The following is a 17,360-nucleotide window of genomic DNA, read 5'->3' on the forward strand; positions in this document are numbered from 1 at the left end:
TAAATACTGGGACTCAGGCATCATGCAGATGGCTGTAGCAAAGTCAGCCTGAAGCCCAACTCAGCACTGCATGGAGATGGGGCACCTAGCTGATGGTAGAAACCCCACTTCTGATGCTGAAAGGCTGCATCCCACCTCCCTGTACTTTTTAGCTTTAAATTACTGACAAATGACAGTAACACCCTATTTGAAACTTTGCATTAAACAGGCGGAGTCTCACAGCAACTCGTCTAAACTGGTTCCTGACATCTTAGCATTCCTGACACAACGATAACTCTGTTGGCACCAGGCAGTGTAGCCACAGATGCTGCACAGTGGTGGGAGGGTGAGCGTCCTCTCAGAAGGTGGGCCCAGAGCTGTCCCGCTTTCCAATGGCTGCTCCAAAAGGCTCCTACAATTGCTGCAATCAGCCACGGCGGACTCTAAGAACTCACCTGATCCTTGCCAAGGTAAATGGGATACACAGGGGCCAAGAGTATCTGAGGGACTCAAATCATGGTGGGCATGGGGTATTTTGTGAGCGGTGGAGCAGAGGAGGTGGAAGGAGGACACGCATGAATCTGCAGTGAGTCCGACAGGGACGAACTCTTGGCTCCTAACAGCAAATTACCAGCTCCCGGGGACTGTGGTGGGAGGAGATGCAGGACTTATTGTAGGATCAGAGCCTGATACCAGAGTTTTCAAAGGATGAGCTGTCAACATCCACAGCATAGTAAGCATGCCCTTCTTACTTTTCTTCTTTTGTCCATGTTATATTCTGCACACCTTGTTAATATGCAGAGTGTAGAAAACAAGTTACAACGTCAAACTCTACATGTGTTATCTCACTGACTAATGGTACCTCAGTAATTCCTCATCTTTCCTTTAAAGATAAGTTACTGTGACTAAGATTACTCATAAAATACATGCCCTACTTTACCTGAAACATGGCTGGTTCCATGTACTCTGATGTTTATGTATCAGCTAGTGATTAAGTGATCAAGTACTGATAAGTGTACAAGGATGACAGTCTTGAAAACTCGTTTTGATCTTTGCTATTGGCATGTTTTGGAAATGCAGATATTGTGCCTCTGTTCTTTTAAAACACAATCACTGATTAGCACTCATGTGAGTAATTTTTCTTTTAAAGCCTAGGAGAAACTTTATTAAAAAATGTTGTAGCAAATCCCTTACAAAATTCATTCACTTGCACACAAGTTGCAGCTCTACAGGTCAAAAAGCTTCTGTTTGTCAAGGTCAGAGGGGAATCTTTAAGAGATGCTGAGAGGACATCTTCTATACTCAGTAGTTCCATGGCAAACAAAGAATCTCAAAGGTATTTTCTTGCTATTGCTATCTTTAAGGAAATGTTTATTCTTTTGGTTCTAGTTCATTAAATGCCTGAATTGCTTCTGCGGTCACTATTACTTCTATTACTGGACCAAGGAAACTCTTAGGTGAATTCTGGATTTATTTTTAATTAACTTTGAATTATGTTGTTTTGGTTTTTTGCTTTAGGTGCTTACAGTATGGATCACTACTCTTTTTCTTCTTGATGCAGCCAAAGGTAGGACACATAGCTGATAAAGTCCATAAGCAGCAAAAACTGTTGTGCGCAGCTTACTCTGGAATAACTACATTTTAGAAAAAGAACATGTTTCGGAATGGATGTCATAGATTTCTTCATTAGCAGTAATGAATTCTGTCATGCCTTTTAAACCTATTTAACCTATCATTCTAATTCCTTAAAGGGTTCTGCAGCAAACAGAAAGGGAACTAGAAAGGTATTGTTATGTAATAATGGATTCTAAAATTCTTCCAGAAGTGTTCCCTACCCATGCCGACCAACCAGGAGCATTTATGGCAACCACAACACTTTGCCAACCAAGGCACATACACTGCACAGCACCATGCAGACAACAAGAAAATAGTCCTGGTCTCAAACATCTTCTTACCAATAGGAAAGCATAATTCCATTGGGATGGATGCACAGGGACAAAAAGGAAAAACAGTGAAATACAATCCAGAAGTTCCCTAGCATCAGAGGAAAAGAAAATGACAGAATTTCTAGTGAAGTCCTAAATTACAGCTCTGTAGAGTTTCCTCCTCTGAAAGTATTTCCAATATATGGTGCCCTACCCTGCATTTTGTACCAAGTTACAAATAGTCACGGTCTGATGCATTCTGGTTCTGTCAGCTATGCACGGTGACAGTAGCTTCTCTTCGTCTTCATTGTCTTTTTAATAACCATAAAAATGACTTGCAGTTCCACAACTGTTGTGCTATCATGGTGGATGAGAATGGCATTTAATGGCAACACCCATTTGTCATATTTGTTATTTTATTAAAGCCATCACAGAAATTGGGAAACTCCTGCCATACAGGAACAGATGACACTTCCCTGGGCTGTGCTGTGCTCCAGGCTTGCACTTAGATTCACAGAATTGTAGAATAGACTCATAGAATCATCAAGGTTGAAAAGGACCTTCAAGATCATCATATCCAACCTTCCACCTACCACCAGTATTGCCCCCTATATTGCATCCCTCAATGCCACATGTACCCTTTTCTTGAAAGCCTCCAGAGGCTGTGACTCCACCACCACCCTGGGCAACCTGTTGCAGTGCATTATCACTCTATCAGAGAACAAGTTTTTCCTAATATCCAACCTGAACCTCCTCTGGCAAGACGTGAGGTAATTTCCTCTCCTCCTATTGACATCATCACTTCCACTGAATCCTTATGTTGATAAAATTTAAGAGAGGTGGTTTATATAAGTGGTAGAGCAACTAGTAGTGTGTTTTGCAAAAGAAGAAACAATTTACATGAACCCCGGAGCATTAGAACAAAATGAAGGACTACTCTGAGCTGGCAGCAGAGGCTGGTTTGTTCTCAGAACACAGAAAGGATCCAGGGCTTTTTTGTCTGTTTTTTCTGGTGGCTGTTTTAATAATATACTAGACAAATTAATCATGCTTTCTCCTGAGCTCACCAAGCTCTAGGTGAGCTCTAGACTGAAGCTCTAGCTTCTAGGCTGTTCATGATGCACAAGAACACAACAGAGCCCATAATGTAAATGAACACATGTGCCATGCTGATCTGAACCATCCATTTTCCATTTCCCTGCTATTAACACTGCCCTGTCAGCTTCTTGTCAATGGTCAAAGCTGGCCTGCTGCATTCCTAGAGCACTGACACTGTTCTTCATGTTCCTCAGGAAAGGAAGTGTGCTATGACAGGCTTGGGTGCTTTACTGACAATCCCCCTTGGTCTGGGATCCCAGGCAGAGAGCTAGCAGGTGTGCCCAGCTCTCCAGCAGCTGTGAACACTAATTTCCACCTTTACACTAGGAACAACATCTGGAACTCCCAAGTAAGAAACTCTTTCTTCTCTCCTACACCTTTACTCGTAGGTCTCCCAGCAGAGGCCCTGATCCGTATTCTACAATATGTACATGGCTCAAATCCAGTTACAGTTTAATCATTATAAATCTAGAAGCAGGCAAGGCAGTATAAAAGGAAAGCTCAGTTTTGGTCCCATGTCTCAGCTGAAAAATATATTGCAGGCCCACACACATCTTTTAACAATACGTTGGTCTCAGAGACTCTGCTCATGTGAAGGTCAACACTGAGCCCTAAAAGCACGTAGAGAAGATAATAGAAGATTGGAAGAGAAAGTAAAAGTATTTATCGGAGATGGAAAGGAATGGATAAAAAATGAATGCTGGATGAAAAATTAAAGGAAAGTTAGAAAGGAGAAGAGGAAACTAAAGGAAAAAAATCGAGAATGACCACCACTGCAAATTTGACTTGGGCAAAGCATAAGGATAAATGAAGTAATATAATATTAAAAAAAATGAAAAGAATCTGCTTTGCTCTGGTTGTCTTGAAGAAAACTTGACTGTTACTTTGTTTGCTTGTTCTATTTTTTTTTATTTCATAAATGGCAGTCACAGATAATAGAGGCGTTAATAACTCTCTGAGTCAGCTCAGAACAAGCACAACATCTCCAACTAAAGAGAGCCTGTGAAGTTTTAACTTGAATCAATCTTTTGCTGAAGGTCTATGTGTGCTAACTTGGTCACGACAATCTTTTTAAACTTGCCAAACTATAACAAAAAATAACTAAGTGCCAAGTTTCAAAACAACACGTTATTCAGAATTTTGTTGCTAACAAAAATAATGCCTTAGCTCCTGATAAAGCCCCAAGCCTGTGATGTATGCCTCATGGCCTTCCTCATGTTGTCTGGGTTATCGTTAAGATATGAAAAGATGAGAGATGAAAGTCCTATGTAAGAAAAACAGGAAGGAAGATAAAAGTGCACAGAGTCAAAGTCAGCCTTGCAGAAGATTTCTATTTTTGTGACCAATTTTCATAAAATCTTATTATTTACACAACACATTGTGCCAATGTATCTCAAAGCACTGAGGAAAGGATGTCAGTATCACTAGTTCAATTAACTAGGAGTTAATGTTGTTGAAGCCATTAGCTAACATTCCCAAGCAAAGCAGTTTAGGATCAGGAACAAGACCCATCTGTTCAGATTTGAGAACTAAGCCTGAACTACTGGGTTACTTTGCCCTGTATCGGTGTGCAGTGGCAGAGAACATTCACATTGTTGATGTTTTGTTTGTTTGTTTTGGCACAGAAAATTTCTGCTTCAAATCCCTCAACTATCAAAACTTCAAACTTTCGAGCATACAGGAAAACTCGCTTCATTATACACGGCCACCTTGCTGGAGCAGACCTGCCCTGGATAGCAAGCATGTGCAGAGTACGGTGCCATCATACTTGTATTGAAAGTGCAAAGATCCACACACACTCCCAATCAACTGCCTTATGATTCCCATCTAGAACTTACTTCTCTGTTTTCTTGTTAATTCTGGGAATGCATGAAAGGGAACCTTAGAAACAAGTTCAGCTTCACAAGACTGACCTGTTCCTACCTATGAGCACAGTGCACTTTAGCCTCTTGCTAAATGCCCTTTTGCTGCATTCACCCCTGTGGTGAAAACTGTAATTGATTGATTTTCAATTCCTTGACAATAATAACGGGGAAAAAGTCACTTTCTCACCTCAGCAAAAGTTCAAGCTAAACATTTCAGATTTAGTGAGGCATTTGATCTACCAAAACCAAAATGCTCTGTTCAGCAGATTGATTTGGTTTTATTTAGGCATACTTCAAAAATGAAATTGCTTCAGAATGAGCCATCAGAAAGTTCCCCTGCCTGAAGTGTCTAAATAGAATCGTTTGTTTGAGATGAATTTGTAGGCAGAACAGTTCAAGCACGTGAACTCAAATTTGTGAATCCCATTAGATGATCCAAATGTATACATTTTCAAGACTACAGCTTGGACAATAAAAAATAAATCATTCTTTCCTCTTTTTCTAACTGAGGCACTAAGATAAGCTGATCCCCTATAACTAATAACAGCAGCTGACATAGAAAACAACTGAAACTGCTGTGTGTCAAACCTGCAGCATTCAAATCTACCTCCATTCTGCCTCCTTGTGTTGATTCTGTAGCAGTTATGGGGAAAAGGTGCATATTTACCAGTCACACAAACACAGCAGGTGCATATGGCATCATTTTGCAGTACAACTTTCTGAATAAGAGCGTAAGATTTGAGTAAGAATAAGATTTGAGTTTCTAGGACATTATTAGAAAAACACACTGCTAAATCGAATCCCCTCAGAGCAGTATAATTTTCTTTTCTTTCAAAATTAATCACCAGACAAGTCCTGAGGATAAACCTATACTCACCTGTGCCTATCCTCAATAGGAGTTTGAATTGACGATCCTTATGGGTTCCTCTGAACTCAGGATAGTCTGTGATTCAATTTATCCTCACTGCTCACCAGTGGGGTTCAGCCCCACTGACAAGAGCAATCACTGCTCTCTGCCCGCAGGTTGGAGCCCACTGATGCTTCACAGGCTTCTGTAAAAGCAGCACTCACGACAGGAGCGGTATGCCAGTTCTGCTAGAGTGAGATGCAAAAATCAGAACTCACAGAACTGAAGGGAGATCCCCACATAGAGTAAAACTAATTATGATCTGTGTCTAACCTGGAAGTGTTGTACTTCACGATTGTTTCCTTCTGTTTCTATCCCTGACAGTTCATGCTTTATGTTGAAGATGTGAACTGCATTCTGACTGACTGGAGAGGTGGTTCCAGTGGTTTGTACACGGATGCAGTCAACAATGTCCGCATTGTGGGGGCTGAGCTGGTCTATCTTGTGAACTTGCTTGAGGTACAAGTGGAACATGAATACCAGTGGATCGGTGTCATCTTTAGATTTGATACAACACAGTCAGAAAGTACAGAACGCAGTACTACAGCTGAAAATGTTACAAAAGGTCTCTAATCCTGCACAAACTGAAATGCTCCTCAGGATCTGGGTGGTGGAGAACCCAGATAGCACAAAGCTATCACCCGGAGGGCATGGCATAGAAAAAGGTGCTGAAAACCATTGAACAGACTGTAGCCACTGAACAGACAGGTTCAGGGTGAGGGGTATAGGCTGGATATGAAGAGTCAGAGGAGTCATTCACCTTTTGGATAGGCGTAATGCTACTTGTGAGAGCAATGTTCAGGACAAGGGGGAATGGCTTTAAACTAAAAGAGGGGAGATTTAGGTTAGATGATAGGAAGACATTCTTTACTCAGAGGGTGATGAGGCACTGGCAGTTCTGTCCAGAACAGCTGTGGATGCCTCGTCCCTGGAGGCATTCATGGCCAGTTTGGGTGAGGCCCTGGGCAGCTGATATTGTGGGGGGCAACCCTGCCTATGGCAGCGGGTTGAAATTAGATTGGTTATAAGGTTCTTCCAACTCAAGTCATTCTGTGATTTACCAAATTCCCTTTTCCTAATTTCTATCTAAACTGCCCAATCCTAGTGGAGGTTACTGTCTCCAGAGAGTGAGTTGGGAACAACTTCTCTTCCACACCTTGGTACAAATCCACCTCCCACAGCAGTAACTTCCCACCTACAGCACTCTCCTTCATCACCTGCCCTTCCCAGTGCATACAGATCGCATTCTGGACACGAGGGCATGCTGCAATGCCTTTGGGTCGCATCTCCCATTTAGTACCCTAGTTTTCTTTATTTTCCTTTCATCTTCACAGAAAGACTATGGATACTCTCCTGCCAACATTCATTTCATTGGCCACAGTCTTGGAGCACATGCTGCAGGGGAGGCAGGGAGACGAAAACCTGGCATTGGAAGAATAACAGGTACTGAAGCTATTTCAACTGTAGAAGATTTATATTTTAATTCTGCTTAAAAAAGAACCAGAGTCACTGCTACCTAACAAATATGTTACAGACACTGTGCTGCTTTCCTGTAACTGTACAGCCAGCACGACATCACTCAAAGGAAGCCATTGCACATCCTATCCCATGCCACTCATTTCATGTCACCTGTCACAGCCCTGAGAAAGGCTGAACTGCAACAGGAAGGTAAATCTCTCCCTATTGGAGCTAAATATATGTTACTTTGCACAGGTCCCCAGAGCACACTGCATATAGTCTTTAGCAATACCAGAGAGCAGGAAGAATATACTCTACAACATGTGAAATAACAGACTTGTGTAACATTAGCAACTCTTTATCATGTTTGGATCCAGGAGTCCACTCCAACATAGTATTTCAGTAGGTAAGATTGAAAATCTGAAATGAAACTTTAAACCCCCTGCATTCACTATACATCACTATGTATGTCTATGTATTCACTGTATGCCACTGTGTCATTATTGCAAATAACAATAGCTTTTTGACCAAATAAAAGTTCTCAGACAAATATGCAAGCTTAGAGTAACATATCAAAATTTAACATCTTTCAGTGATGTGCAAGAAAACACCAAGGAAACAAAACAGACTTATAGCCACCACATCTTGTGACATTATTCCCTTATAGTAAGCCAACCATCCATCCAATTTTTACTGCACCGCAATGCCTCTAGACACCATTCTATTAAAACCTGGCTTGTTATTTTTCTGGCTGTCACACATACACATCAACACAAAATAGATTTTTACCTGAGGAGTTAAGAAGGAAATGCAATGACACACTTAGAAAATAAGTAAAGTTATTATTTACGTTATTATTCCCATCTCCTTTCATTTAGGTTTGGATCCAGCTGGACCTCTTTTCCAGTACACTCCCCCAGTGGTTAGGCTGGATCCTTCAGATGCAAAATTTGTTGATATAATTCACACTCATGCTGGTCATCTCTTCTTTGACTTTGGTAAGTTTTTACATAAAGGTCAGTGCATACTCAGAGGCAGACTACAGCATATCATAAGGTGATCAGTCTCCACTGATTCTGGATGTCCCATCCCTGGAGGTGCTCGAGGCCATGCTGAATGGGGCCCTGGGCAGCTGATCTGATGGGAGGCTACCAGTCCCTTCCAACCTAGGCCATTCCATCATTGTATGATTCTACATATTTCAGCTCCTGGGATTCTTCAGACTTGTGGCCACCTGGATTTTTACCCAAATGGTGGGAAGAAAATGCCAGGATGCAGGCAGCTTCGTGTACCTCCAGCAGTTCGGAACATCAACGACCTTATGAGAAGTACGTATGTTGTAAAGAAGTAATGCCTCATTAGAACTGCGTCTTGAAAGGCTGAGCCAAGGCAAAGCCTTTTGAATGCATCTATTAATTAAATATCTTAGATTCGGATAATCCAAAAATGACTGTTTTCATCCCAGTATTACTGCCATCAGACATATCATTAGCAGCTTTAGTGTCTCCAAAGGGAGCAGCACAAGCTTGAAAACATAGATGATCAGATGACTACTGAACTGATAGCTGATGCTCTCCAAAGAAAGCTGGGCAGTTACTAACAGTTATTCTGGGATAAAGCAAAATAGATGTCCCAAATCCTGTCTTCTAACCCTAGCTTATAGAAATAAGAATACCTGTTATTCATAGCTACATGTTTTGAAATCTCAACCACTAGTAGGTATCTGGCTCTCAAAAATGCTTGGTATCAACTGGTTTGAAAAGTTAGGAACCAAGATGGAAAGCTGCTATGCACAGAATTAATTGGAGGCAAAACACCTTCAAAAGTGACAACACAAAAACATCCAATTTTTCAGCAAAAATTAAGTATTTCACTATGCTTCCTTCCACGTTTTGTCATAAAAATCAAACCCAGCTCTACTGAACACAAGCAGATGGAGTGGGTTGTTCATGCAGCTCCTAAAAATAGAGACAGTGTTAACTCCTGCCTCTCATATTAACCTTGCTTTGTGCATATCTCTTCTGTTTGATAATATTTACATGTATGCAGTGCTTTTATGTAAAAAAGTGCTTTAGAAATGCTATTTAGTAAGTTCTTTCTACAGCTTTTGATGCGAGAAGGAGAGAGGTATTGTGTTTCCTTTGTGTAGATGTTAAGTGAATCTGGCACTAGCACAAAGTAAGCTTACCATAAGGGCTGAGATTTTTAAATTTAAAGCACAGACTCTTTTGAATTGGTTTGAAAGAAGGAACTATAAAGAAAACATATTCTGGAAATTCAGGAAACCTTGATGATCCAGGTTGTTTTTGAGAAACACAGATGAAAATACGTTTCTGTTTGTTTCTTCTTTCCCTCTGTGTAAAGAACAAAGGGTTGACCAGTTGATACCTGGTCAACATCAACCAGCATGTCTTTAAGATGCATGATTATTGATGAGCAACTATAGGTGAAATTTTGATTTCACTAGAAACTGTGCCTCCTTGCAATTACTTCAGTGCCTCCACGACATCACCCTATAATTGAGCAAAGTCCCCCCACGCTGCAGCAGAGTGGAGCCTATTTTTATAGCTTGCCATTGGTATATTGTGCTTCTATAAAGGAGAGGCTTCAGACTAATAAAGACAGTACTTATAACAAGGAATACAAATTACACTTTCTTCTGCTCTGCATTAGCAGCTCACAAATTTCTCTCAGAGGGCAAAATGCACTTATTTCAAATAAATCTGACAAAATCGAGGACACGCTGCCAAGCATCTTGCTTTTCTGAGCATTTCACAGAATCACCAATGTCAAATGACCGCACATTTTTCAGAGCTTAAAAACACTGAAAGCCACTGAAGTTAAAATAATTACTATAATTATCTTTAATTCTAGAAGTGAGTGGAAACTGTGGTTTTACAAATTACCATGTTGTGATAATGGTAAGCAAATGAAAACTACTTCATAGTAACTACTACATGTTTTGCAAATGCTGCAACTATGAATTATTCCAGTCTTTGAAATATGAAAGGGAAATTCTGCTAAATTCTCCTCTGTTCTCATGTAAAGTTCAGGCAGTCAAGTGTGTGCACTGCAGGACTGGGGGCTGTGAGAGGGCTGTCAGGTGCATCTCCACCTCCATGGGCTTTCACCTGGCACACACGTGGACAGCACCTTGCTTTTCTCTATCGGAAAGACAGATGTAGACACAAGAGTGCTTTGTGCCATAAAGACCCATATATGCTGTTCTGGCCTGGATTTTATGGTAGATACGCACCTTTAATCTTATCTGCACGGGGTTTTTCCCAGCATATAGATCTTTTGGATGTGGACATAAAAGAAGCCTCCAGTATTATGCTGAAAGTATTATCACTCCAAATGGATTTGTTGGCTATCAGTGTGAAACGTACCGAGCTTTTATATCGGTGAGTATCAGGTATGTGTTCATGAAGGAGGTAGGGTTACAGCCCTGCTCTTCTTTCCCTAGTAATTTCTGAGATGGCTTCTGGTCTCCAGGTGATATAATCAAGGCTGGCTCTGCAGGCCTACTGACTGCCCTCATCCTCACAGCCAAAAAATGGGAAAAATATAAAAGCAGCAAACCCCAGAACAGATCCAGAAGAAAATGAAGACAATAAATGTGCACACTCTAAGCAGTTACAAAAAAAAAGATGAAGATATAAGAAGGCTAGCAAGGATTGGATTCAGCTGTGTAGGTTTACAGCGAGGGGCCTGGGCTTGCTGAAGGCAGCCTGCTTAAACCAGTGCTATGCAAACCTGCTGAAACCCATCATCAAGAGGATAGGTACTGGATTTTGTCAATGGCTAAACATCTGTAAACAATAGTAAATACCCACAGCATTTAGAGCAGAGGAGACAAATATTTATACAGCACAGCAGTGCCACACACAAAACAGCCCCAAATGATGCACAGTGGAATTAGTTACCACCAGATGTCCCCACATAGCAGCAATCCCAAAGCCAGTTCTTCCAGTCCTACTGTTCAGCATGACACCATATAGAATGGATATGTTATGTTATGGGACTTCTTTCTGGTCATTCCTGGCTGTGCTCCCCTCAGCTCCCTGTGCACCCTCAAACCCTTGCTGGGAGGGCAGCACGAGAAGCTGAAACATCCATGGTTCTGTATAAGCACTGCTCAGCAGCAACGCCAACGTCAGTGCTACCAACATTATTCTCATCCTAGATCCAAAACACAGAACCATACCAGCTACTAGGAAGAAAATCAACTCTATCCCAGATAAACCCAGGACATTCTGAGAAGTTGCCGTTACTTGTAGAGATTTTGTCTCATAACTTGGAAGTCTGATGTAACTCGGGTCTTGAATAAAAACCAGAACCCTGTGCAATTTAGCAATGAGAGGGAAATGATTTTGCCAGCTGAAGAATAGACAACAGATGATGCTCTATCTAGTGCTCAAATACCCAAGGATCCACACATCCAACTTCTTAAAGAACCTCCAAGTAACTGAATATCACAAAGATTTTTTTTTCAGCTGAAACTGAATACATGCTTACCCTCATCTCAATGTTCAACTCACATAGTCTGATTGATTTTACAGAAGAAAAAAAAAGCAGACAGAGCAAATAAAATGCAGCCCCAATCTTCGGTGTTCATATGCTTAAATATCATTGCCATTTGAATGAGACACTCAGCTGGAACCTCCTTGCCAGTGTGATACCCACCCCACAATTATGAGGCCACCTCAGTGGACCCTACGGTAGATAAAAATGTTCCCTGTGTCATAGATCAGGCAGTGAGATACTGCATACAGTAAGGCCTTTATTCATGATCTCTGCAGAAACACAATCAGGCCAGATTTGCAACTCATTTTTTTCAGGATTGTTTTTTGGTTGTTTTTTTTTTGCATGATGAAGCAAGCAGGCTGACCACCTCAACTCCTTTCTCCACTACTCTGATAAATACTGAAAATATATTAAGAACTCAGAAAAAAAACACCTTTTCAAATAAACTGGAGGGAAAAAAGACTGAAACACCCTGTTTTATTGTACTTTAAGCTTTGGAATTAAAATGGATAACATCTTGTAACAGACACTTGTTTTTCTCCAGGGAGCCTGCTTCCCATGCCGGAAGGGAGGATGCCCACTGATGGGACATTATGCTGATGTGTTTTCTCACAAAACTGAAAAGGAACAGCAAAAGGTTTATTTAAACACAGGACCCCACCCTCCATTTGCTCGTAAGTGCTGGAGTTTGGGTGATGAATTAGGAGTGGCAAGGAAGTCTACAGTAAGATTTCTACAGAAATCCAACGGAGAAAGAGATGCTCAGAACAATATCTGGAGTTTTATATATGTTAGGAATATGGAATAACGGCTCTGTTTGGAGAAGGGCGAGATAATTATGAAATTGATGCCTGTGGCTTAGAAACCCTGCCAAATTTTGTTAACTGAACAGTGGATTCAAAAGCTCTGTACAGCTGGAGGTGGAGGAATGTTGTGCTGAAAGTGCAAAATTTCAAAGGAAAAAACTTGTGTTGTTGTCATGGACAAAACCTTATAAACAAGATAATTTCAGGGCATTTTTGCAAAGCTCATCAAGTCATTATGACAAGGGGTAATAAGGAAGTGTAATTTTAATTGTGATTAATTTGAAAGAGCTGGGAAATAAGGAAATTTGTAAATAGGATGTAATCCATCCCAGATGATGAACTCCGAGAGTGACACATGAGTCTTTGAGAACATCATTCAGTAGGCACTAGAATACAAAAGCTAAACTAAGTACAAAAAAAAAATCTTATGTCTCATCTTGAGAAAAGCAAAAAGAGAAAAAAAATGAATATGAGCAGAGAGAAAGTAGGCATTCCTTAAATCTGAATGAATACACTGATGTCATCACCTGCACTGTTGGGCTTATATAAAGCACGGCCCGAAGTGGGTGAAAGAGATTCCCCTGTACTGGTGCACGCTAAAGCTGGTAGAAGAACTTCCAAATGTGGTTACTTGGAATCAATGTGCACTACTGTATGTGAGGCTATGCTTCTGCCTTGGGATGACACGGATGTTACAGGATCTTCTGAGGTTAAGATGATTTAAGAAAATTTATAATTCTTCCTATTTCAGAGCTGAAGCACCACCTGTGAGACCCCCCCCAAATTCTCCAAAGTGCAAGAAATTACAAATTGAAAAGAGAGGCAGCATGGAGGGTAGCCCAAAGCAAATTACTTAGCAAGGCCAGGAGGCCAGTAAAGGTTAGAACTGTAGTTTACACCACTGTCGAGGAAATTACTATCACCAGAATCACATAGAACTGACATTTGCCTTAATAAAGACAGAGGTATTTGTCAAGCACATCTGTGCAAACCTCTCCTCTCCTTGAAAAACACTGAAACATATGAGAGAAAGAAGCCCCTTCACAACCACCATCTACTTCCTTTTGTTTTCAAAGGCTGGCGAAAAGAGATACGTGTCAGACTATCTGCAACAGAAACCATGAAGGGAAATATAGATGTAGCCTTGACTGGAACTAATGGGATCAGGAGGAAATACACAATTGACAAGTAGGTGCAACATGACTGGGGGAAAACTTGCTATTATACAGAGTTTATAATATATCTTTTTAGGTCTCATCTTGTGCTAGGTGATCTGTGACCTACGCTGGTAATGAAAGAGCTGATCAGCGGTCAAAGGTCTCCATGCTACAGATTGTGGTCAAAATGTGCTTGCTGCTCTCTCTCTCTCTCTCTTTTCTGTGTGTTTTCTTTTCTTTCTAGACAAAGGTTAGCACAGCAAGGAGGGTGAGAGCAGAGTTCTGTGGCTCAAGGGGAGGCTACTGCCGGTCTCAGACGTGTCTTCACAAGTCAAAAATGGCAAAGCTGAACGATGTACAATCATGTGACCATTGCATGTTAGCAGTCAGAAAGGCACAGGAATTGAAACAACTGACTCATTTGCATGCTTCATTGTTGTGCTTTTCTTTTGGCAGGGGAACTTTCAAGCCAGGCAACACATACTTGAACTATATTGATACAGACATTTCTGGGAACATTTCAAAAGTTGAGTTTCGCTGGAGTAAGCATCTAGGTCATGTACACCAAGGCTGTATGGGAGCAGAAGAAGTCATAATAATATCTGGGGGAGATGGAAACGTGTGAGTATACAGCCTAATTGTGTTTTGTTCTGTGGCTCTGGGGAGGAAAAAAAAAGAAATAGAAAAAGCCCTATTGTGCTGACAACCATTTCCTCACATTTTTCTCCCATTGCCAGGTCTGCGTTCTGTGGCCATGGATCCGTGCAGCCGAGCACATGGCAGACCCTGATGCTTTGCTAGGGCTGGGGGAGAAACGCCACAGCTCTGGCTATGGAAAACCATATTGCTTCAGCCAGACTATTGGTGAAGCTCCTCCAGCACAGATGGAAAATTTACACTGCCCAATACAAAATCTCTATTTCAAAATCAGTGCTGTCTGCTTGTATCCAAACAGGGGAGCTACACCAGCCTTCCTCCCTGAAGAACAGCATTTTAGCAACACATCCAAAAGACTGCTTAGGAGCTGGGACTGTGTACGAAGTTGCACAGTACATCCTGAGAAACTCGAGCATCACAGATTGCCACCTGTCAAGTAGGACAGCTGAACGCACATTCAAAAAAAGACATTTGATGGTTGCCATTTTCAATCACCTGCTCTACTGAGCTCTGCTGAACACTGGATGAGCTGAGGCTCTTTCTTTGTACCTGGAATGGGTACCTTCTTTATGTACTACTAATAATGTACTATTGAGGATATTAAATTTTCTGGCAGCCTTCAAAGTAACAGGTTTCTTTTTACCAATGAAGCTGAATTTTCCAGCTGTACTTCACCCTTCGAAAGGGCAAAGACCTTTAAGACCTCCCATGGTTTTAGGGAAATTACATTAGAAAAATATTTAGGATCATAGTTATTCTCCCTGTGTAGGGAACATACCATATTCTTTTCTGAGATACAAAACTTCCCCACGTTGGAATTCTGATGATGCTGAAGTTAAGCCTGAGCTGCAGTGTTTGCATTACTATAACACTGCCCTCCCAAACTTGAGAACATTTTTATTATATTATCTAACAAATCAGACTACCAAGACTATATTTTGTTTCAATATAAGCTTCCCACAAAATTCCTTTTGGATTTTGTTACCCACTGTGATTTAGGAAATACAGCTAATTGTTAAACTTCGTAATAGGTTTGTCATTTGGGCACAGAAATCCTATGTGAGAATCATGTTGGGCAACACTGCTCTGTCCCATCCCAACAACTGGCTATTCCAGAATAGTTCCACTGAGGTTCACCAGGAGGTGTTAACGACTTGAGTTACACAAGGCTAAACATGAGTGATAAACAGGTGTGCTTTAAATTAAGCAGCAATAATTCTGAGATAACAGACTCCAGTCACCTCTTCTGAGACTCGCTTAGGAGGTTTGTGGCAAAGTTCACAAATATCTGCCCACCTTCTCAGGTTCCCTGCCTCAGTACACTCACCATCTCCACCCATAAGGTGAATAGGATCCAGAATGATCCATGCAGCGAGCTCATTCCCCTCCTCCCGTTAGGCAAACTACCCAGGCAAAATCCCCTTCTGCTCTGTGTGGGGACTCTCCTCCTTTGCACTTCCCTGGAGAAGTACAAAACAACCCTGCAGGTACTTGTGCATAGCTGGGAAATAGCTGTTATCAATAATTACACCATCTTGGGCATCTGTCATAAATCAGGCATGGCTCTCTGCCCAAGTTTCACAAACAAAGCAGATGGAGGGAGGGGGAAAGGAATATTTATTCTCCCTTTCTTACACTCAGGACCTTAAGCAAACGAAATGTAAATATTTTTCCTGAGGTCACAAAAAGTGTGTGCAGCAGGGCCAGGAGCCGTGCAGGATCACCTTGTTTAATGAAGGCCATGGCCTCTAACAAGAAGGAGATAACATCCTGTTGAATTCAGGAGTTTTTGAAAGACAAGCCTTTCCTCTTCTCTCTATACTCGGCTGTGCCTTCATAGCAGTTCTAAACATTAATTAGATGTTGTTATGAATAATAAAACAGATTCTTCCTTTTAAAAAATACAACCTTTCATTTTGCTTAATTTTAGCTGTTGATTTCAGCAGCTTTCTGATGAAACACAGCAACTCATATGGGCTGATTAGGCCACTTAAAAATAAGCATTTTCTCACCCAATCAGTGGAGCTAAAAATAAAACACAATACTTTCCCCTCCTTGTCTTATGCCACTTTGTATTCATATTATAAACTCTATCTTGAGTTAATTTTCACTCTTTGGTATAGTAAACAGCAGCACTGCACATTTTCCCTGACACATCTATAAGCAGAGAAGAAAGGCTTTTTTTTATGAGGTAAAGATGAAAAACAACTGTGTGTTGCTGGTTTAGTTTAGCATCTACTATTCCTTTCCTCAATTTCTTTTTGTAATTAAAAATGAAAATTGTTGCTTTGTACAGAAAATTACTTTGTACTGTTGGAGCTGGCCAACATAATGCAAGGGCTTGATATTTCACAAAACGCCTATAAAAACAACTGGGAGAGGTGATCGTTTCAGATCTTCATAACAAAGTAAGCCAACTTTTTATCACAAATTAAATTGCATCTTTAAAATGTCAAGTGAGATGTGCAGGTTGAAATGTTTGACTGTCAATCTGAAAGGTGGTCTTTTTTAATCAAATGCACTTTGTTTGTCTAGGGCTTTTAAGGACGTATGATGATAACCATCCAGTCTTATAAGTTATTTAAATATTCTGTAAAACTGAGTGATTCAGAATTACAATAGAAATTTCATCTAATTCTCTTTAAGTATTTGTTCACTACAAAAACTATACCAGAGGTAAACTACTCACAAAGCCACTGTAAAGTACTCAGCCTTGGTCCATCTTTTGTCACAGGAATAACACCAAAGAAACAAAATCCAACAAACCTCTTAGATCTTTTACAGAAGAAAGGAACAGCAATGTATGCAGTCCATAGCACTAACTCTCAGTTCTGCTTATAGCATGTGCATTTGCCTTATAATTAACATGAGAAAAAAAATAATTTTAGAAGGAACTATACTTTTCAAAAAGTGATGAAAACAAGAGCAGTTTGTATCAGAGGAATACAATAAAATCATAGAATTAGGCTGGTAAAGACCTT

At 40.7% G+C, this 17,360-nt stretch overlaps 1 protein-coding gene across 1 annotated transcript; it reads left to right on the forward strand.

Annotated features, from left to right (window-relative positions):
- Window positions 1-371: 371 nt before the first annotated feature.
- LOC125693691 (pancreatic triacylglycerol lipase-like) lies at window positions 372-14,819 on the forward strand. Its single transcript, XM_048945886.1, has 13 exons — window positions 372-449; window positions 1,498-1,546; window positions 3,197-3,351; window positions 4,628-4,753; window positions 6,099-6,233; window positions 7,109-7,217; window positions 8,111-8,230; window positions 8,438-8,560; window positions 10,521-10,636; window positions 12,304-12,433; window positions 13,642-13,753; window positions 14,179-14,341; window positions 14,460-14,819. The coding sequence occupies exons 1-13, from the start codon at window positions 372-374 to the stop codon at window positions 14,817-14,819; spliced, it is 1,776 nt and encodes a 591-aa protein (XP_048801843.1).
- Window positions 14,820-17,360: the final 2,541 nt, after the last annotated feature.

The sequence above is a fragment of the Lagopus muta genome, chromosome 5 (assembly GCF_023343835.1).
Source record: "Lagopus muta isolate bLagMut1 chromosome 5, bLagMut1 primary, whole genome shotgun sequence".
Lineage (NCBI taxonomy): Eukaryota > Metazoa > Chordata > Aves > Galliformes > Phasianidae > Lagopus > Lagopus muta.